This window comes from Magnolia sinica, chromosome 1 (genome assembly GCF_029962835.1).
Source record: "Magnolia sinica isolate HGM2019 chromosome 1, MsV1, whole genome shotgun sequence".
In the NCBI taxonomy this organism is placed as follows: domain Eukaryota; kingdom Viridiplantae; phylum Streptophyta; class Magnoliopsida; order Magnoliales; family Magnoliaceae; genus Magnolia; species Magnolia sinica.
The window spans coordinates 28,486,828-28,510,903 of record NC_080573.1 but is presented as its reverse complement, the minus strand read 5'-3'; the positions used below and the strand labels follow the sequence as shown (position 1 = coordinate 28,510,903).

General features: G+C 40.2%; 1 protein-coding gene across 2 annotated transcripts; it reads right to left on the bottom strand.

Moving 5' to 3' along the window:
• Positions 1–204: 204 nt before the first annotated feature.
• On the bottom strand, positions 205–14,923 carry LOC131243619 (glucan endo-1,3-beta-glucosidase 13). 2 transcript variants are annotated; one of them, XM_058243119.1, is made up of 5 exons: positions 14,773–14,874; positions 6,300–6,412; positions 4,205–4,540; positions 1,709–1,739; positions 205–497 (listed from the first exon to the last, which is right to left on the bottom strand). In XM_058243119.1, the coding sequence occupies exons 2-5, from the start codon at positions 6,313–6,315 to the stop codon at positions 404–406; spliced, it is 477 nt and encodes a 158-aa protein (XP_058099102.1). In that variant the 5' UTR covers positions 6,316–6,412; positions 14,773–14,874; the 3' UTR covers positions 205–403. The 2 variants fall into 2 exon arrangements, with proteins under 2 accessions (XP_058099102.1, XP_058099093.1); XM_058243110.1 differs by lacking the exon at positions 6,300–6,412 and having other exon boundaries at positions 14,773–14,923.
• Between the last annotated feature and the right edge of the window lie 9,153 nt (positions 14,924–24,076).

Below are 24,076 nucleotides of genomic sequence, written 5' to 3'. Positions count from 1 at the left end.
TCCACTTTTGTGAAGGGAAATCAAATCTATACCCACTCCCAGATCAAGTATATAATCCTCACCATTGAAAAGCGACCAAGCAGTGAGCCCTGCCATATCTGAACCATTATGTGCATGCCACGTGGCAACAAAAGATTTTTTAAAAAAGGCGAGAAAGAAAAGAAAAAAAAAAAAAGGAAAACAGAAGATACCCTGGAAAAAAAAAAATGCACTCATCCGACCACTGATTACACGCTCATTAATGCTAAGCTGCTAACTTACAAAAGTATGCTCAACATCTTATCCTAACATACCCGAATCCCACACGTTTTTTTTCTCACAATGGGCAAATATATTCTGGCATGCGCAGGTTAAGTCCATGGCGCACCACGCGTAAATTATGAAAAAGGGTCCCTGCATGCAATCACTTGAAAAGGTACAAAAGGAGTAGAATCCCAAAAAACTCCCACCAAACAAGGCGTAGGTTAGACAGAGGAGGTGATGAAGAGGGAGCCGGCCTGAAAAAAACAAAAAAAGGAAAAGGGATAATAAATGGAACGAATCAGACGTATAAGAATGATGGTTGGTTTATCCAAGCCATTCATCTGAAGGATCCAATCATGGATGGACCATGCCCTCGTAATCTCCCAAACTGGAAGATCCCAGCCATTGAAACCTCTGGTCTTTCCACCATTGAATGATGCGGCTCGTTGATGGATTTTTCTTCACGAGAAATGCTCCAGTGCACTATAACTTATAGTGCTCCTAGTTGCATTGGTTCACTTGGACAGTCCATTGCATCGATCTAAACCGTCCATTAAGTCCAGAACACATTTTCTTAAATATCATACAAAACTAGTACTGATCTGATCATCCAATCCATCTTTAATTTGGCCTTATTTTTCACAGCCATCCATTTTCGAACCCACGGATCGGGTTGTTAGAGCTGGCTAACAAAAGTGATTCTTTATGATCATTAACATCAATGACATGAAATGGCAACTAGATAGATCAAATTGCTGATTGGACTTTTTGTGTAAATAATCTTGACCATCCATATTAAAGACCATTAATCAAATGGTTCATATTCATCAGATCAGTGTATCATTTTTTCCCTGGTATGAAATGTGCTGCTGAACCTAATGGACGGTCTAGATCAATGGATTGGATTAAGTGTCCCAATGAAACAGAGCACTGGAGCATCTCCCATTCCTAACCATGCATTTGCATGCCATAAATGGATAGGTAGAAGTAGACCAGTTGAAGAGAATTTTTTAGGCACGGTTCAACGGCGATGGGGGCCATCAGATCAATGGCTTGGATAAATCAACAATGGGCCAGATATGTATAAACCCGGTGCACGGTAGGGAAGCTCCCTATGCATTGAAAACAAGGAGCTTGGCCTCTGGAAATAAATACTAGGAGAAATGCTCAGCGCACACGTGTGGAATGAGGTAATCAGAGCCGCTCATCATGTCATCTTCACTGTGACGATGCCATGTGTCAAAAATCAAAACCTGAAAATTACCGTGTGGGCCACATCACATATCTAACTATATGATGATCATCAAGTGGCCTGGCATCCACACGGTGATGGAAATTGTATGATGCGGTTAGGATATCACACACGCGTGACTTGTTTCCCACGTGTGGCAAGTGCACTTAGCATTTCCCACGGTACAAAGGACATTGAGAGAAATCATCTTGACCACATGCATAGAGCACGTACCCTGATGTGGGATAGACGCATGATCCATAACCTGCAATTAACGAATACCATAGATCAACGGTCAGATAAGGTTTGCCCAGTTGTCACTCGTAGAGGTGTATACGAACCGAGCTAGCTCGGTTAGCTCACTCGACTCGAATTGAAAATGCTTGATTCGACTCGGTTTGAAGGTGAGTTCGAGCCGAGTTGAGCTCATTTTTTCAGCTCGAACTCATTTTTGAGTCAAGATCGAGTTAGCCCAAGCTCGACTCGGATTGAACCCAGCTCGAATCGAATTCGGATCGCAGTTACTTTGATATTGATGTTGCTCACCAAGTGTTTGATGAAATGACTCAAAGAAGTGTGGCTGGTGGCAAGGAAGGTATGTATATGAAACCAACACCCTTTTTCTTTCTTGATTTTTATGTTGCATAGAAGGTGTTTGATAAAATACCTATAAAACCATTGCTGCTTTCTTAAATACAGTGAAATTTTGAAGGTGCAGTTCAAGTGTTTGTGAAAATGCTACAATGGCGAACTCAGCTTGATCTTGGCTTGAAGTGGCCTGAGCTACTAACCGAACCGAGCTGAGCTGCCCGGTCATGTTCAAGGACCGGGCCGAGGCGAGTTCAAGCTGAGGTCAGCTAGTGGCCGAGCCGGGTTCGACATGATGCACACCCCTAGTTGTCAGAAGACTGATTCAATACTAGTTGATGGGCCATGAACCCCAAATGACATAACAAATTATCCCAATCTAGGCCCCTATATGAGACATCCGAACCGTTCATAAGCTGGACCCAACCATGAAGATGATCTGACACAAAAAAACAGGTCCATCCACTCATATTGCAGTTTGACAAAGGGTTGATTTAGAAAACCAACCACTGGTTGTCGTTTGACATAAGGCCAGAGGGGACGGGCCTGATTTTGCACCAGTATTGTGCTTGTGATGGGCCACAAGCAGCCTCTCGATTGGATTGGCATGGACATTGATATGTGGCCCAGTGGGAATGTGCACAAATTGACGTGGAGATAGATGGTCCTGATCCATGAGAACTTGATCCAAGTGTCTATTTATAGGCCACGGATCAAAGGTTTATGGTCTTCCGAGTTCAAACATCAACACCGAGCATTTGATGGGTCACCTTTAAATTATGGGATATCCCAAAAATCAGCCGTATACGGAACTCAGGTGGGCCATTCCATCTAAAATCACGTGAATACATGCATAAAACATATAAAAGCACTTGGTGAGGCCCACTGAAATTTGGATGCGTCTGAAACTGGGTCTGACCCCTCGTCCAAGTGGGACACACATAATGGATGGGCTGGATTTGTGAACCACATCTTGGTGGGCCTAACAAATGATTATGAATGTTTTAATGGGAGGGTAACCCCTCTCAACTTTTGTACGTGGTGTGGCCTACACAAGTCATGGATTGATTTGATTTTTAAGCCCAAGGCCTACCATGGAAGGATGCATCTAACTGATGGGGTAGATGTTAGACACGCATCACAGTGAGGCCACACAGCTCGACCTCATGGGAACTTCCCATGAGGTTGAACTGTGTGGGCCCCACCGTTATGTGTGTTGAACATCAGCACGGTGCATTTGATGGGTCCCCTTTATCTTATGGGATATCCCAAAATTTAGCAGTATACTGAACTCAGGTGCGCCATACCATCTAAAACCATGTGAAGGCATGCCCAAAACATATAAAATCACTTAGTGGGGTCCACCTGAGTTTTGGATGCGGCTGAAACTTGGTCCCACCCCTCATCCAAATGGGACACACGCAATGGATGGGCTGGATTTGTGAACCACATCTCAGTGGGCCCAGCAAATGATTATGGATGTTTTAATGGGAGGGTAACCCCTCTTAACTGTTGTATTTGGTGTGGCCCACCCAAGTCATGGATTGACTTGATTTTTAAGCACGTGGCCCTCCATGGTGCATCTGACTAATGAGGTAGATGTTCGACGCACATCACGGTGGGGCCCACACAGCTGGACTACATGCCCTGATGTGTGTGTGTATTTGTGGTGCATCTCACATCAACACAGGAATAATCAGATGAACAGTTCAGATCACTGAACCATGGGCCCGGCTTGAAGCAACCAATGCATCAAGACAGCAGAAGACACTTCAAAATGTAATCACAAATCCTGACCTAGCACTCTTGCAGAAATTCGAAATCAGGTATCAGGTGGGACCCAACAAATTGATAATCAGATGAGGCTGGTAAAACAATCAAGCAGGCCAGACATCTACAAACACAATGGACGGTCCAAAACAGACTGCAACCTTCCTTTTCTTTTCTTCCTTAACAAGGTTCATCATTTTTCGTACATGTGACCCACCCAAAAGTTTAGCCACCTGATTTTCTCAGCAAATCTCCTAGATGGGTCTCACTCAATACCATTTGAATGTCCAAAACACGCCAAAAATGGCATGTGGCTGCAAGTGGGGCCAGCTAAAAAAGAAAAGAAAAGAAAAGATGGAGACAGATGCTTACTTGGATTTTTAGTGGTTAAAGTAGCCGTTCCACCAAAATTACAAGCAATGTCGGAATCTCCATTTTGCTGGTAGTAATTGTTGAATGCAAATGATGCATGTGATAGTAGTGTATCGGGTTCGAAGCAGACCCCATTCTTTTGTATTGGTGAGCAATCAGCCATTCCTAATCCACAGGCCCAATCCAACGCATTCTGTAGATCGTCCTGCAACACCCCTGGGTGGGCCACACACCATGTCGTCCCCTCGAGGAACGTCGTGTTGCCTTCTGGAGGTGAAAGGGTCGTGATCGGGACCGTTGATTCCACTTTCTCTTGTACAACTTCCATTGCTGATGCTGAATTTTGATGAACATGAGAAGAAGGCAAGTGAGAGATTTGTTGCAATTATAAATGAAGAACATGTATGTAGCTTGTGTTCCATGATCAAGATTATTGATTTGGTGGGCCTCATGTGGTTGGGCCATCACCCAGTCCTTGCACGGGTTTTCAGTTCTCCCAAGTGCATGCAATGGTCAAGTAATCAAACTATTGAATTTGATGCATTCCATCATGGATGGAAAAATTACTCAAATTCTATTGGATCTGAAGATCCTATCCGGGCCCCACCTATTCTTTTTATTGTATTTGCTATCATGAATAGCAAAATAAATGATACATTCTCATTATCAGAATTGAAAAACTAAGAGTAGTTTGGATTTAAGCCAAGTAAATTCAGCATTAATAACTTGTTTGTAATTTGTTAGACCCATTTATACACGGAAATCCAAGAAGAAAAAAAAGATAATATATACTTCGAATATCGTCAGTGGCAACATGTGTATGTCTTTGCAAAAAAAATGGAATAATAAAGAGGATATAACTTCTCCTTAGTTTGGTGTACTAGAGAACATAATGTTCTGTAACCATGTATTACAAGTCCAAATGTGCCACATGTAGCACCATCTAGGTTTCAGTTCCCCACGTGGGCATCGGGCCACTTCAATCTTTAAGCGTCCAACATGTATTATATATGTCAATATGCATGTATGTCATAAATGCTACATATGCTACCATCCACATAAGCTTTCAATATATGCTACAATCTATCAATTCTCCTTAGTCCATTGTGTTTGACAAGACCGAACAAAATAGCTAACCCCGACAACATGACTTGGATATAGCATATGCCGACAAAAGTAAATCTAAACATATGTCGACACAACTTCGCTTGTGTCCGAAGCTAAGTATAGCCACTCGGAAAGCAACTGACATAGAAGTACCCTTTTTTATTTATGTTTTGAGGTAGAATTACTTATTACATGAAAACCAATTAAAATTAATAACAACAATAATAATAATAATTTAGAAATATATGCAAATTTTGATAAAATGAGTCATGGGTGTATCCGGGCCTTTGCTTATCTCAAGGCCGAGATTGGGAGCAAGGACCACACGATCATTTCTCTATTTTGGTGGGATTTTGGGTTATTTTAAATTATTTTGGTCATTTCTCTTTACTTGTTTATTTTTAGCGATTATGTTGTACGGTTGTTAGAATTATTTTCAATTAGTTGAAGGTTGGTTGTAATTATCAAACTAATTGCATGATTAGTTAAGAGTTTGTTGTAGAAATTCTACAAATGCCTTGTAATAAGCATTGCAATGTAGTTTTGAATTTTGGAAAGAAACCAGGAGATTAGAGAGAGGTGGAGTGTTTGGCTGTCAAACTACAATCCAAACTCCTCCGCTCCAGGATCCCTACATTCTCTCCTCCTTTCTTCCCTTTTTCCTTACAAGCAAAACGCTCAAAGGTTTCCATCAATACATCTCCAGTCTATGAAAATGGCGTGACAAGCCATTATGATTACCTAATATGGAAAAAACCATTATGGCTATCAACATATTAGGTGGGCCAGATCACACCCTAGACATTATGGCCCACTTAATGAGCGGATCAACATGATTTTCACAGTAGATAATAATCATGTATCAGATATTCTATACATGTGATGCTTTGAAGGGAGAGAAAGGGCTACATTGAAAGTTCACACAATGTCTTTAAAAATAGAATGGTTAGAGAGAATGAACTAGGACAGTTCAGCTAGTGGACCCTACCTGGATTGACCATCATTCACAAACAGTTGTGGTATGATTGTTTTGATGAAGATACGACTCCACAGAGAATGATCAGATAGAGCAGGGGAGATGGTGGATAAGGGACCGTTCACCTGGTGGACCCTACCATGGATGGATCATGGTTAAAAATTAACAACTGGATGATTGAACAAGCAATTCATTGTCTTTAATGGGTGGTGGCAACAAAGATGGTTAAAGGTTGAAATTCAGCTGTAAAATGTAAGGGAAAGCGACCGTTTAAGATGTACTGAAATGAGATCGTTGATCATGGGCCATCCATGGCAGAGCCCATTAAGCGGATGGTCTTGATATACTGCCTCCCTTGTCATGTTTAGATTGGAAGGGGGCTTCTATTGTATTAAGATATAGCCAGCTCTACCATATCATTTTTCAGAAGGAAGATGATGACTAACCCTCAATGCATGGGTGAAGTGTGTTGACTTTCACCAGCATTGATCTGCTAATGCACTCATTGATTTGGGTCGTCTGTTATCATGGCTACCTCTTTAGGTAGGCCATTGACCAAAACCTTAGTTGATGAGATATCTGAGCCATGAAAACAGTAGTGGGAAACATCCATCAATTGAAAGGTTGATACAATTTCAGCCAAAAACAGTTAAATGGAGAATGTTGAATGGATGTCTTCAAATCTATGCAGAAATAGGAGACATCGATTGATTGATAGTCATGCTTGATAGATCAGGTCTCCCCGGAATTAGACAAATTGCTTCCTAGACATTTCGGACCAATGATTGATCGACCCATGTCGATCAAAAGTAATTCAAAAAATACCCCTGACTCTCTGGACTGTTTTTGGCGTGTTTGATTGATCGAACATGACTCCCGATCGATCGAGGTTTGCTCAATCGATCAGGTCAATCGATTGACAACGCGCAACATTTGTTTCTAATTCCGATTATGATAGAATATATATATATATATATATGTTGAGGTTTAGGGAGATTCGAAGGGATTTCTCATCGTTGTAAGTTTTTTTTATTTTATCTCTTGTAATATCATTTCATAGTAGATTGTTTATCGCTTTGTGTTGTGGTTTTTTTCCCGAGAGAGCTTTTCCACATAAAATTGTTGTGTTCTCTACGTGTTTTCTTTGCATTTAATTTCGTCTTTTTTGATTGAATTCGGGTTTGCTTTCGCGATATTCCCAACAAGTGGTATCAGAGATAACATTGGGTTTTAAGTTCTTCTATGGAAGGTGAAGATAAGAGGCATTTTAGTTCAGCAAGGATTGCAACATGTTCTCTTGGTAAGGCGAAGCATCCTGCATCTGAGTGATGAAGAATGGGATGAACTTAATGACAGGGTTACAACCTCGATCCAATTGTGCATAGAAGACAATGTTCTTTACAATTTACTGAATAAAAAGGCCATCACGAGGATATGGACAAAACTAGATAACTTGTACATGAAGAAATCATTGGGCAGTCATCTGTATCTTAAGAAATAGTTTTATAATCTTATGATGATAGATGGGTCTGATATCAATGAACACATGAGCACATTCAGGGAATCGCTTTATAGACTGATGAATGTGAAGGTTAAGATTGGAGAAGAAGATAAAGCCTTAACCCCGTTCAGAATTCGTTTCCACCATCTTACGAGAATCTTACAGACACTCTGATCCATAGTAGGAATACTATCAATGTTGAAACTGTCATCTCAACCCTTCATAAGAAGCAGTTGACAAGCAAAGACAGTGAGTGGCGGAAGTACCTCTATGGATGGATTCGTTGCCAATGAAAGGAATTCTGAACGGGAGAAGGAGAATTCTCGGTCTAAATCCAAATCTAAAGGGAAGGGCAAGATGAAGTGCTAGAATTGTGGAATAATAACACACATGAAAAATGATTGTTGGAATCTTAAGGAACACAAGGGAGAGAAATCTAATAATGCAACAAATGAGGCCAATTCAGCGGAATCGGATGTAGGAACAAGCGGTTGTGACGTGTTGCCCATGTCCAAGGTCAGTCACTTGTAAGAGATACGTGAGAATGAGTGGATTTTGGATACGGATGCAACGTACCACATGTCCTCACCAGAGTTGGTTCACCACTTACAACGAGTGTGATGGTGGACAAGTGTTTATGAGTAATGACAATTCCTGTAAGGTTGTTGCTGTTGGTTCGATTCGCATCAGGACGTTTGATAGGGTGGAGCATATTCTAACAAATATGCGACACGTTCCTAAGCTCAAGAAGAACCTAATCTCTCTTGGAACATTAGAGACACTTAGGTGCGAATTCAGTGGTTTTGATTGGGTCTTCAAAGTTTCTAAAGAAGCTCTCATAGTAATGAAAGCATAACAGGGTAGCAACCTTTACAAGTTGATTGGGAATACTATATCGGGTGAAGCTCTAGCATATGTAACGGAATCCACATCGGCACGATCGTGACATGTGCACATTGGTCACATGAGTGACCATGGTATAAAGGTACTTTCTGATCGTAGCTTGATTCTTGTCTTTAAAAGTGTTGATTTTCATGTATATGAACATTGCATATATGGTAAACAATCATAGATAACTTTTAAGACTGGAAAGCATGTAAGGGTATTCTTGAGTATGCGCATTCAGATGTATGGGGTCTGTCACCCTTTGTTTTTGTTGGGAGGATTTTTGTTCTCTGTCTCGTTCACAAATGACCACTCTAGGAAAGTGTGGGTTTCTTTCCTGAAAAATAAATCCAATGTATTCGCCACATTCAAGGTGTGGAAAGCGATGATTGCGAAGCAGAAACCGAAGGTTATAAAGACATACAATGGAAGTGAACTCACTTCAAAGGAATTCAACCAATTATAAGACATAATACGGTGAGGCACACACCTGAACATAATGGTGTAGCAGAACGAATGGAGCGGACTCCCTTGAAAAGAGCCTGAAACATGTTAAGTAATACCAGATTGGGTAAGGAGATGGATTGAGGCTGTGAATACGGCCTGTTATCTGGTGAATAGGTTCCCGTCTACGCCAATGGACTGTAAAATTCCCGAAGTATGGAGTGGTTATGATGTTGACTACTCAGGGTTGCGTGTATTTGGTTGTGACACTTACTTTCACATATCGTCAATTAAGAGAGATAAGCTAGACCAGAGGGAGAAGCAACTCACCTTTATGAGTTATGGTGATGTTATGAAAGGGTACAACTATACAACTGTGTCACTAGGAAAATCACTTTGAGCTGCGACGCTAGGTTTGATGAGGATTCTTTATTCCGCAATGACGAAAGCAAGGAACCGGAAAAATTGGCAGTGATTGACGTTGAAATCAAAAGGGGTGAGGAGCAAGTGTTGTCGCCACCTATCAAAAGATATCTGCTAAGTGATCGCGAATTACCAATTAGATACAGAGATGACTCGAATGTTGCATTTGTCCTCATTACAGATGAGAGGGATCCGTCTGCCTTCCAGGAAGCATTAGATAGCTCTGATGTTCAGAAATGGATAACGACAATGCATAACGAGATGGACTCTCTGCATAAGAATGAGACATGAGAGTTGGTGGAGCTTTCAATAAGACGAAAAGCAATCGGTTGTAAGTGAATTTACAAGAAGTAAGATAGATACAATGTGAAATTGGTTGCGAAAGAGTATGCATAGAAGGAGAGTGGCGACTTTAGCGAGATTTTCGTGCCTGTGGTCAAGCAGGTGTCTATCATATTTGTATTGGCATTGGTTGCTCAATGCAACCTGGAATTTGAACAGATATAGATGTGAAGACTACTTTCCTACATGGGGAGTTGGATGAACAAATTTATATGAAGCAACCAGAAGAGTTTGAATTACAAGAGACTGAGAATAAAGTTTGCAAGTTGATGAGGTCATTATATGACATGAAATAATCGCCTAGGCAATTGTATAAAAGGTTTGATACTTTCATGATGGATCAACGATTTACCAGGAGCAAGTATGATCATTGTTTATTACAAGACATTGGATGATGGACAATTCATTGTACTGATATTGTACATAGATAACATGCTTATAACTAGTCATAGCATGTCTGAGATTGATACGTTGAATACTCAATTATCAGGGCCATTTGAAATGAAAAATCTGCGAATTGTAAAGAAGATTCTCGGTATAGATATTCGCACAGACAAACAGAGGAGCAAGCTATGATTATCACATACAGAATACCTTTGAGAATGTATTGGTCAAGTTCAGTATAGACAAGGTAAAACCAGTTAGCACACCTTAACCCTATGCTGCTTACTTTAGGCTTTCTTCAAAATAATATCCTACTATAAATGAAGAAAAACAAGTGATGTCTCATGTGCCCTATTTAAGCGTCGTTGGTCATCCATTTGACATATGCCATGGTCTTTAAGAGACCAAATATTTCATGTGCAGTGGGTGTTATAAGCAGATACATAGCTCACATCGACAATCAACATTAGAAAGCAGTGAAATGGCTACTTTGGTATGTTTGAGGTACCGTGGACTATGTCTTGACATTTGAAAAGTCAGAGGATAAGTTGATAGCATGGTATGCCAAATCGATTATGTATCGGCCGTATCGGCCGATACGTAACGGTAAATGGTGCGAACCGTTACCCATTTCGGGGCCGAAACGGCCGATTCGATTTTTTGTACCCGTATTGGCCGATACGGGACCGATACGGGCGTAACGGCCCGAAACAGTAACTTTTTTCTTTTTTCTTTTTAGCTCTGTTTTTGCTGTTTTTTTGAAACATCTTGCTTCCAAACTGTTTCTAACTCCTTCTACTACTAATTTCGACCAACCTTAGCTAGGTATTTGATAGAAAAACACATTATATTATAGATTTTTTTGAATCAAAGCTCGGTGGGCCATTTTTCAGAAATTCGTCAAAAATAGGTATTTATACCTTTTTTAATATATTTTGCTGTTTTAATCATGTCATATGATGTGTTAATCATAGTAGAACATGTTAATGTGCATTTTACAGATTTGGGGTGCCATTTAATAATTTTTTAATAATTTTTTCTATTTACGAATGAATTTTGGCCCCTTTTTTTAAAATTCGAAAAATCAGTTTTTAATGGTTGTTTTGCTGTTTTAATCATGCCATTTGATGTATTAATCATAGTAGAACATGTTAATGTGCATTTTACAGATTTGGGGTGCCATTTTATATTTTTTTAATATTTTTTTCTATTTACGCATTTATTTTGGCCCTTTTTTAGAAAATTCGAAAAACCATTTTTAAATTATTCTTTTGCTGTTTTAATGATGTCATATGATGTGTTAATCATAGTAGAACATGTTAATGTGCATTTTACAGATTTGGGGTTACATTTTATATATTTTTTATATTTTTTTCTATTTACGCATTTATTTTGGCCCTTTTTTTGAAAATTTGAAAAATCATTTTTTAATGATTCTTTTGCTGTTTTAATGATGCCATATGATGTGTTAATCATAGTAGAACATGTTAATATGCATTTTATAGATTTGGGGTGCCATTTTATATTTTTTTTTATATTTTTTTCTATTTACGCATTTATTTCGGCCCTTTTTTTGAAAATTCGAAAAATCATTTTTTAATGATTCTTTTGCTGTTTTAATGATGCCATATGATGTGTTAATCATAGTAGAACATGTTAATGTGCATTTTACATATTTGGGGTGCCATTTTTTTTTATTTTTTATTTTTTTCTATTTACGCATTTATTTCGGCCCTTTTTTTGAAAATTCGAAAAATCATTTTTCAATGATTCTTTTGCTGTTTTAATGATGCCATATGATGTGTTAATCAACATGTTAATGTGCATTTTACATATTTGGGGTGCCATTTTATATTTTTTTTCTATTTACGCATGAATTTTGGCCCTAAAAAATAATTGCAAATACCTAAATGTAAGATATTTTCATATTACATTCATTCTAATATATCTATCATTGATAGTAGATAGTTAGAAAATTAAATATATGAATTTTGTAGTCAAATTCAGGTTATCTAGTTCATAAATTCATCAGACAATCCGATACAACTTCTCACTAAAGAGTGGACTGTTACACCACCATAAACATGTTCCAATTTATAAATGAATGCATATTTGAAATGCTTAGAATATTCCGGATTTAATCCATATTTTTTCATATTCTTTTGGCAAAAAAAAATAATTTTGCGCCGTTACGCCCACGTATCACCGTTACGCCCCCGTATCCGTATCGGTTTTGGAGGTCACCGTTATGCCAACCGATACCGATACGGGACACCTTGGTTGATAGGCTATGTGGACGCCAATTATGCGGGTAATATGAATAATAGAAGGTAGACTTCCAACTACTCATTTGTTATAGCAGGTGGTGCGATCAATTGGATGTCGGAGCTTTGATCTGTGTTGGCTCTTTCCACAACCGAAGTTAAGTATAAGGCAGTGAGAGAGGTGTTCAAAGGTATCTGGTTGAGAAAAATGATGAATTAGTTCGGGCTTCAATAGGAGGTTGTGCCGGTTAATTATGATAACGAAAGCGCAATCAATTAGTTAAAAACTCGGTTTATTACTCATGTACTAAACATATTGATGTTCGTCATCATTTTATCTAACAAGTGCTTATAGAAGGTAATGTGACTCTTATGAAGATCCATACATGTGTCGATTCTGTAGACATACACGCCAAAGTAATTCCCGCAGAGAAGTTCAAATTTTGTACGACTTCTTTAGGCTTGGCAAAGGCTTCATGAAGACGGAGTGTGTACGAGAAGCGACGATGAAGTTATGATGGAAGATAATTAGATATGATGATGACATGGTAAAGCAATGGAGCATGAAGATTAAATACATGAAGGAGATTGTTGAATGGATGTCTTCAATCTATGCAGAAGCAAGGGACATCAATCGCTTGACAACGATGCTCAATCGATCAAACCTTCCCACAATTAGACAGATTTCTCCCTAAATGTTTTGGACCATCATCGATCAATTGAACTTTCGAGTCGATCGATTGATTGAACTATCAAGTCAATCGATCGATAGTAACTCAAAAAATACCCCAAACTCTTTGGACTGTTTTTGACATGTTTGATTAGTCGAACATGTGTTATCGAAACATGATCTATGAGCTGTAGGGAGCCATTGCAACGAAATATCTGTGGGGCCCACTGTGATGACTATATGACACCAACTATGTCATCATTTCTGCCAGCTAATATTAGGTTGGGAATCCAAGATCAGGTGGGCCATGCCACAAGAAACAACGGGGATGGTGACACCCATCATTAAAACCTTCTCGAGGGCCACCGGAGTCTTGGATCAGGCTGATATTTGTGTTTTCCATCATTGTGGTGGGGACTCATCTAATGAACGGGTTGGATGGTGCATGTATACTCACGTGAGATCCAGGAAGGTTCCAATGGTGGTCCCATTTCCTATGATATGGCCCACCTAAGTTTTAGATCCGTCTATTTTTGGGCTCACGTCCTAACATGAGCTGGCTCAACTGATGCACGACGCCCATGTAACACAAAAGGAATCACGGTGGGCCCCATGAAGCTTTCTGTTGCCTGGGCTTCCCATTTTAGGAAATTCGTGTCAGAGAGGGACCACAATCTTCTACCACACTGGTCGTACGCAGGGCTACAACACCCGAAATCAGTAGGGACCATGTGCTGTTTGTGTATGAAATCTACTCCGTCCATCAGGCCCGCCTCTTGATGAAATCTCCTGTGGCAAAAAATCAGTCTGATTCACAAAGCCAGTGTCCCACACCACACAGAACAGTGAGAAGGAAACACCAACCATAGGTTTGTGTTCGGGAACACAATGGTGCTTCTTATATCACATCCAACCCGTTAATCAGGTATTCCTAAACCTATAAATGGGAAATCCAAGACATCAGTCTGACCCAAAAGTCACGCCGGCCACATTGCCTTAACTTAAAGGTTTTAAGTTTGATTTTACATCATCCCAAAGGCGTTACCCACCTCAGTCTTTAATTGGACTAATTTTTTATCTGTACGGTCAAAAGAAGGGCTCTAATCTGATGGACGGAGTGGATGTCACACACACAACACAATGGACCCCACAGAGTTCGGATGATGTAGAGTGATGGCATTAAAATACACTGAAAAATAAACAAATAAAGTATAGACAGTGTACCACCAAGAAACATGAAGACAAACCAAAGCTTTTAAAGAATAGAATGAAACAAAAAAATAATAATAAATAAATAAATAATCATTTTCTTTAATCATCATTTAGTTATTATGCTACACCTCTGAGAAAAATAATTAAATAAAAAAAAAAAAGCCATTATCATCAGAAAACAGCAATAGAAAATGGAATAGCTCCACAGAGATTTTCTGTATCTGCCACAAAGAGAGAGAGAGAGAGAGAGAGAGAGAAGTTGGTAACCTGTAGACAACAAAACCCATTTTCCATGACAGAAAAATGGAATAGCTCCATTTTTATGAGAGAACTAAAAAACCCAAGAAAGAAAGAGCTTACCCAGATAGTATGCCACCATTAAAAGGCTCTGCAAAATCCATATTTTCTTTCTCATGGCTGCCTTCTCTCTCAATCTCTCCTCTCTCTCTGTCTCTCTCTCTCTCTCTCTCTCTCTCAGACATGATACACTCCTTATAAGTGCAGAGGGCTGAGCTGCTGCCTGCTGGTTGCGTCAGGGTCAGGTCCTTTTTCTGAGGAATGATGGGGTGATGGACATTGTACCAGAAGTTAAGCTGCTAGCTGGCTTCCTGCTCTACACGTGGTATCTACCTAGAATCCAAACCGTTCAAACAGTGGGATCCACCGTAGATTGGTCATTCCCACAAGATGAGATTGGATAGAGAATTCTGATCTCTGATTGGTTGACATTTGTTTGTTGGACTTGGACGGTCCGCTGTTTTTTCCTTACCGTTCATTGGGTATATACCAACTGCCAGTTAGAATCGTATTTTCAGTGTTATCATTATTATCATTTTAATTTTTTTATCTATCTAAAGTAGGTCGCAACGTTTAGACGGTTGGGATTCGAAGTTCATGCCATGTGTAAGGTAGTATTTGTAGTGTGATGCCCGGACGCTGTTGGGATGACGTTGCCGGTGTCAAAACTCTATAGCCCTACCATAATTTATGTATTTTAATCACACCGTCTATCTGTTCTTTCAGTTCATTTTAGGGATGATACAATAAAATAAAATAAAATTAAAAATTAAAAAAAAAAAACATATCCAAAGCTAAAGTAGACCACACCACAAGAAACAGTGGATTGAACATTTACAATTTAAAACTTCTAATGGCCACAGAAGTTTCGGATCAAGCTGCTATTTGGGTTTTCCCTCCCTTCATCCAGTTCCCTGTGACCTGTTCATGAAGAGCTTTAGGAAGATTTTAATGGTGGACGTCACTATCTCCACTTGTTTTTATATTGTGCTCCTCTTGAGCTTTGGATTTGCTTCAATTTCTCTATGAAGAACTAAAATGATCTGTAGAAACGGATGGACGGTGTAGATAAAACATAAAAATCGTGGTGGGACCTATAGAGGTTTGACACCATCTACCTGGCTGGTGGTGGGGTCATCAGCCAAACCGCATCTTGCCGCTCACCAACCTGTCATTCGACGCTCATTTTTGTTTGTTTTTCGGGGGATGCTGAGGCGACTCGCGGGACGTGAAATACAAGAAGCTTCGCATCACGGCTGCGCATGTAGTACACATGTACGGGATCAGTACCACTAATCAGATGGAGGGCACGGTTTTTGCCTGAAAATCAATTGGCCCACTCAATAGATGGTCACAGGTCTGTGAGACGAATTGAGAGTAAAGAAAAAAGAAAAGGACCATTAGTCTCTCTGATTAAGTAAAACGTGGTCGTTTAGCAGCGAATATTAAGGTTGGTCCACCTGATGGCGGAAAAAGAACCATCACACATGTACCAAGCTGGCAAGTGTTGCAGTCGCTCATCAGTACGTCCTCGCGCGAATCGCCTGAGATTCTCCAATACATGTTTTCATACGGTCCAGATGGCCTCTTGTGAACTTGGCAAGGTATCCAGGAAAAAAAAACAAAGGGCTCGATTTTTATTGCGTTTTTTAAAGTCTCCGTTTATCGCGATATATTGGCGAGTTTTTAATCATAGCCTAAAGAGAAATTAGTGGAAGGCTCGACGCGGGTAGGATTAACTCGGACCCGTAAACGAACGGGCCCGGGTTTCGGACTGTTTAGACACAAGGAGATCCCTTGCGTTCGACGACTAAAACCAACCCGACTAGTTTTGAGCGGAAGCGAAAGGGTGAGACATTAGTTCGCAAAAGTGCATCCAAATATACGAGCTGTGGTTGAACTGGGGCGCGGTCTTGCTAAGGAGCACAACACCAGCTAGCTCGATGATGTAAAAGCTCCATGTCCCCACTATCCTGCATCTGTTTTATCCACGCCATCCATCCATTTTTCCAGCTTATTTTAGGGCCTGTACCTAAAAATGAGGCAGATTCAAAACACAGGTGAACCACACCACAAGAAAACAGTGTTAATTGTAACGTTTAGGCTTCAAAAAACTTTCAACCGTCAACGTTCAATCCCCACTGTTTCTTGTGTTGTGGCTCAGTTGAGAGTTGGTATTAGGATTTGTTAATCTCAAGATACATATTTATAATTATAGAAGAAAATCGAAAACCTAAAATATAAATTTTAAGGACAGCTGAAGCACGTATAATCACGTTGTCCTTAAAACATTATTCGTCTACTCTCAAGGTAATTGAGACTGCTAACAAGTTATAAGCAAACGGTTTACAGGATGAAATGAGTCCGTGTGTGATTTTGTGTTCAACAAACATGAAGGAACCATTGAAGGAACTCCATAAATACAATTTTACTAACAGATGCAAACTTTTTTTAAAAAGAAAAAAGAAAATTCCAACTAGAGAGAGAGAGAGAGGATTAATTCTGTTGGCTTAGACGACTGCACTAGTTTGGTTCTTATGGACATTTCAATCATAACAGTCTCAGGTTTGTATTGAATTTGCTAGCTTAAACAGAGAATACTTAGAGCTTGCTGGTTCAGATGAAAGAATGAATTGAATTGTTGGTGATGATCAAATGAACCAGTCAAGCTCTGTTTATATAGGCAATGTCACGCCCCGAACTCGGAAACCGGGCTCACAAAATTTTCGATCGCCGAATCCGGCGCCGACAGCCTCCGTAGTACCCCATTCTCGGCTCCCGGCACTCATACACCAGGTTCCGATCCTGGGATGCTACAAGGAGGATTTATAATCACCAGTCTGATTCGTAGTGAGCGTAACCATAAGCATAACCCACGAATAATAACCACAAGAATACCATCACAAAATCCACCATGATAAAAAACTTTTAAGTACAGTGCATCTGAAGGGAATACAAGATAATGCAAAAGATAGAAACTCCAACAGCTCGTCTGCACGCTCCTGCTGCTACTATGCTACGGCTGCGTCCTGGCGTCACCTACACGCATCAATCGTGTATAAGCTTATAGAAAGCTTAGAAGGTGGTGTAAGTGTGTGCGCAGTATAAGCGTGCTCAGAATGCAAGGTCAGAGTAATGCGGAATCATGCTGATGGATACATGAATGCAATCAGCTGTACCAAGGCTATGTGGTACAAGATATGAATGTCATCGGCCATAATACGGCCATGCGATGCGAGATGCAACTCAAACATGCCACTCCTCATCCACAACATCAAATATCAGTACAGTACTCAGTCTGGATAATCACCGGGGTCTAGTACACTTTATGCCAGCTTGCCACCCTATCCGGACGCACAACTGGGAGAGTGGAAGAGACCTCACTATCCGCCTGCCAATATCAGGCCCGGCTCATCGATAGCGGACCGATTCCTCAAGCTGGTCAAACTCAACCTAGAAATTGCCCCCTCACTCAGGCGAGTAAGGTCACACCCCTTTCCAACTGACCACGACACAGTGGGAGATGCGGCCTACTAGTATACGACCCTCGCGCGCTTATGTTTCTACTTGGTCTCGATGTTGGAGTCATCCTCTGGTACCATCGGGTTTAGGGATTTTCACCCAGGGACATTTATGGCGCTCCGATGCTAAAAACAGTATTTTTGGTATCCAATCCGGCCATCCACGGTGTGTCTATGAAGGTTGTGGCCCTGATGTCGCTAGGGCATACAATAATCACAATCACATGATGCAAGTGCATGAACCACCCTACTAAACATGCAACAATCATGCGCGTCTGTGCGCTCATGAAGGGCAACTCCGCATATCAGGGGGCCCATAAACAATCTGCCTGAGGGCATATGCTATGATTAGTCACTCCTCATATCAAGCATACATATGATGCGTATGATCATGGATTTATACTAAGCATATTACATAATGATGGGCTCTATGCATAGCGAAGATGGGCCTAGACGGCCTACACACTACAAGTATGGGCCTATTAATGGGCCCTAGGGAGAGTGACAATGCGGACATTTAACCAACATCATCCTTACAATGTGGACGTCAAACCAACATCTCTCCCAAGGCACGGCCTGCCATGAATCACACATTTCAATGGGCCTTATGTACATCCTGTTGGGCCTTGACCCAAGGGCCTCCAATACATCAAATGGGCCTCATATATATCAAGTGGGCCTCAACATCGGGCCACAAATACTTCACGATGGGCCTCTAATCACATGGGCCTCATATATATCAAAGTGGCCTCAACAACATACCTTATACACGTTAAGGTGGACCTCAATGGGCGGACCATAAGTACATCAGGTTGGGCCTAATCACATGGGCCACATGTACATCAAATGGGCCCACCCAAATATAAGTGATGATAATGATTTCCACCATTAAAATTCCCAAGGCCCGCCATAACCTTTATTTCCCATTCAATCTGATCATAGGGTCCCAAGGGATTTCCAATGGTAGCCGTTTAATCCTCACCGAGCAGTGTAGTCCACATGATAAATAGATCTGTCTTATTTTTACCCCAAGCCTTAAATTTGTCTTTAAAAAGGATGGTTGGACAGTTTGGATGCAACACATGCATCATGGTGGGTCCTATAGGAATGGAAAGGATGGACGACAAAGATGAGGTACATACCTCGTGGTGGGGCCCACACTAATGGAGGGTGCGGATCACAATACATACATAAGTGGATCCCAAGTAGGACCCACTGTAACGTTCATTTTCCACCCAACCTGGGGCCCACTGCAATGTCTATTTTGCCATCCAAATTGTTGATAGGGTCATGCAGACCTGGGGCCCACCGAATGTTTATTTGCCATCCAAACTGACCAGGGGCCCACGATGATGTTTATCTGCCACCCAAACTTTTCATAAGGTCACGTGGACCTAGGACCCACGGTGATGTTTATCTGCCATACGGACCCATCTGAAGTGGAAAAACAAATTTCATAATAATCCAAAACTTCTGGACACCCAAAAAGGTTTTCAATGGCAGATGTTCAACCCACTGTTTCCTGTGATGTGGGCCACCTGAGCACCACACACAGTTGATTTTTGAGGGGCCTAACATATCATGGTGGGGTCCACAGCTGGGGCCATGGATCCCAGCCTGTTTAGCGTCCAAGCAGCTGCTACTGCGTCGTCAGCATCGCCTGCTGCTGCCTCATTGCCTCTTTTTTTTTGGATTTCTTGGGGTTTCTCATAGGTGGGGCCCACATTAACAAAATTCACTCCGTCCACTCGTTCCTACGGCTCAAGACAAGTCGAACGAGTCTAATATCTGAGGTATTTTGGTGTATAAGATCATCAGGTGAATTTTTAATGGTAAATAATATTATTTTCGAAGATACGGTCCACCAGATACTCGGATTAACTTCATCTTTTGGCTCAACGCCTAAAATGATCTGGGAAATGGGATAGACGGCGTGGATTATATACATACATCAAGGTGGGTCCTACATGCGCGGCCGACCCCAAAAGCATTTTTTTTCCTTTGTTAGGACGCACACATGCCAACACACGCACTCCATGTTAGCTATACCCGTCCAGCGTCCAGGGATGCTGGACGGTCACGGATTAACACATGCATTGTGGTGGGTCCCACATGGACGTGGCCCACACATTAAGGTGGGTCCCACATGAACGTGGACCACCTAACTGAAACCAATGTGTTATCCCTTCATCTTGACCGTCCAATAGACCAGTTGCAAGGTGGGTCTCACGATCGGGCGGCCAAGATCGCTTTGCACATAGTGGCCACAAGACATCACACTAAAGAAAGAGAAAGGGGGAGAGAGAATGAGAGAAAAAGAGAAAACCGGTGAGATAGAGGGACCCCGCCACTATGGGTCCCTTACTACATTACATACATCATTGTGGGTCCCACAACAAGTGGCTCCTTAAGATAGAAATCAACGGTGGATCACCCACCTCTAAGCCTTCTCCTTACTCCCTTAGGCTCCTACGCTCCTTGCCTTAATCTTTGGTAGAGGTTGATAGGGTTTTGATGGGGATCTGAGATGAGAGGGTAGGGAAAGTGGGCCACACTTGGCTTTGGGAGAAAGGGAGCTTGGACGTATGGGGCTTGTTGCTTGGGGGAGGTTTTTGAGAAATGAGGAAGAGAGAGAAGTGATGGGTGAAAAGGATGGGTGAGGTGTGATGGGTGATGGGTGGAGTGATGGGTTGTAAGAAAGGGATGGGTGGAGAGAGAGAGAGAGTTGACTTTGGGTAGCTTGTGTAAGAGAGAGGTAATGATAGGGTATGGGTTGATGTACTTGGGGTATAGAGTGACTTGACTTGTACTTGACATGAGTGATTGATTGATTGATGGGACATGTTGTAGAGATTCTCTCGAAATTCGCAATGCGCGGCATTTTCTTCGAATTGAACGCATGCCCACATCTTCTGACTTGAGTATCGGTTCGGTGCACAAGTCGCGGCGTTAAAACCGCGGCGACGACGCGGTCGCTAAGATACAAGTTTCGGTTCGAACCGACTTAGGTATGCGAGATCCGGTTTAGGATCGTGCGCAAACGTCGGATATGGGTCGAGGATTACTGGAATTCAACCGAAAGGACCGCAGAAGCCAACGGAATGGTACGGACTAGGACACGGGCCTTACAGGCAAGAGTGGCTTGACATTTTGGTCCAGAGTCATAAATACAACGAAAGTTTCTGACTGTTAGAGAGAAACTATCCATTTTTTACAGTTTTTGACCGTTTTGCATGTGGGAGACTAGCTGCATGCTAGTCGTTTAGACACAGTGGCTAGCTGTTTCTGTCTATTGGGCTTATTACATGCAACAATTTCTACATGGTCTGGTCAATTATTGCATAAGTAGTCACACTAGGCCTCTTAAATGGCTCCATAACTCTTACATAAGGCAGAGACGTCTCTCTCATATTTCTTCCCTAGTGTACTCCTTAACTTTGAACCCTGCCACCTACCCCATCTCAAAGTGCAAAGTGCGTCACTAGCACCTTTACAGCCACACTGCCTCATGTGCCCACCCCTCGCATCGAGATTGAGATCGTGATCGTGACAGTAACCGTGCCCATGCCTGTGGGTACTCGCACACTGGAACACACAAGTCTTGTTACTCCTATGTCTCATCAGGTAAATATTAAGGTACCAACACTCTACTTATAAAGTAGATTTTTTCTTCTCTCGTACCTGACATGGAATTATTCTCAATGGTGGAAAAAAAATAAGTCTTTTCACAAAAACTAATATTATTCATTTTTATTTATAATATTTTTAACTAAAATTATTTTTCCATAATAATCCCCTCCTTTGCTGAAAATAAAATTTTAAAAATAAGACATTTATTAAACTAGACACAGCTCATATGCATAAAGAAATATACCTTTCGATTTGAATTTTTCCTTATTGTAATATCTCAAAGTTCTATTGTAATACCTATTAGCTGCAACTTTGAATCACTTATTCCTATATGATAGAACCAGAGATACCACATAGATGCTTTGTGTTATTTGAGTTCCAACAAATTTTGCTTAGTACATTTAATGGCTATGTGCTTATCCTATTTCACAAACGATCCCAAGAGAAACTCTAACTCCCATTAGAGGCAGCACCACATCTACGTTCACATAGGTGAAATCTTTCAAGTGTCTATGTTATTATTAAGACACATGTCCTTTAGACTGAATTTCATTAAGAGTTCTAAGACTCAGCCATGTATCTATAAGGATCAACACTATTTATCCTCGATGAAGTTATTTATGATTTTAGTGCTGAAAATTTTCATATATCAGTAACTTATTTTTACCCATTGAACCCGAACTTAGAGATTTTCTAATTTTGGGTTGGGTTTCCATCACTTATAGAATCTCATCGATTTAGATGTTATCCTTACTACTTCCTTCATTAGAGGTTTAGTAAAATAATCAGTCAAGTTATTACTTGATTTCACATAAAAAAATCGTAATGATTTTATCTTAAATCAATTGTCTCACATAGTTATGTCACAGACTTATGTGTCTGGATTCTCTATTATAAGTGATGTTGTAGCCTCTAACTAATGTGGCTTTGCTATCACAATGTAGTGAAATAACCAGTATAGGCTTCACACAATTAAATTTTTAATAAAAGATCCATAAACTACTCAACCTCTTTGCCTGTTGCATACAGGGCTATGAATTCAGGCTTCATAGTCAAGTGAGTATGTAGGTTTTCTTATATCCTAGAATATAATTGTCCCATGTACTTGATATCCAACTCGCATCGATAAATCCTTCCAATACAGTGAGTAAAAAATCCTAAGTATTTGGTTATTTTCAAGTAATCAAGAACTCTACTGATTGCATTTTAGTGTTCCACACTAGGCTTATTAGTAAACCTACTAAGTTTATTTACAATATATGTGACATCTGGTTTAGTACATTGCATAGCATACATCAGACTATCCATAATACTCGCATATGCAACTGGTCTTCCATTATTTTCATTTAGCTCGATACTTGGATCAAATGAAGTTTTTGTCTTTTTTATTTTTAGATAGTTAAACTTATTTAGTATCTTCTCAATGTAATGAGACTGACGTATCGCAGAATCCCTACATTATTTCTTAACTTTGATACCTAAGATGGCAATCACGTGTCCAAAATCCTTCATTTTGAATACGGATGACAAAAACTTTTTTGTTTTAGTTACACCTTCCATTTTATTACTTATTATTAATATGTTATCAAGATATAAATAAATAATAATTATACAGTTACCACTAACTTTGAAATATATGTATTTGTCAACTACATTATGCATGAAATAATGATTTAATATGTTGGAATCAATCTTTTCATACCACTGTTTATGTGCTTGTTTTAGTCCATACAATAATTTAATTAGTTTAAAAACTTTCTTCTTATTTCTTGGTAAAACAAACTCTTCGATTTGTTACATGTATACATCCTCGTTAAGTTCATCATTCAAGAAAGTTGTCTTTACATTTATTTGGTAGATGTAAAGATGATGTATAGATGTTAGTGCAAATAAAATTCTAATGGATATTATTCTAACTACATAAGAATATATGTTAAAAATAATCTATCCATTCTTTTTGTCTATACTCCTTAGCTACTAATATAGTTTTAAAGTTTGAAGTAATCCCATAGTATAGTATTTTTTCCTAAATATCCATTATGAGTTTGAAACTTGGAGGTAAGTTCACCAGTTCTCATGTTAGATTTGTCATTATGGAGTCCATATCATCATTATTTGCTTCATTCCAAAAGGTTAGGTCTCTAGAAGACATAACCTCACTAAAGGTTTTAAGGTCATCTTTTATAGTAATTACTATAGGTATTATCTTAATAATA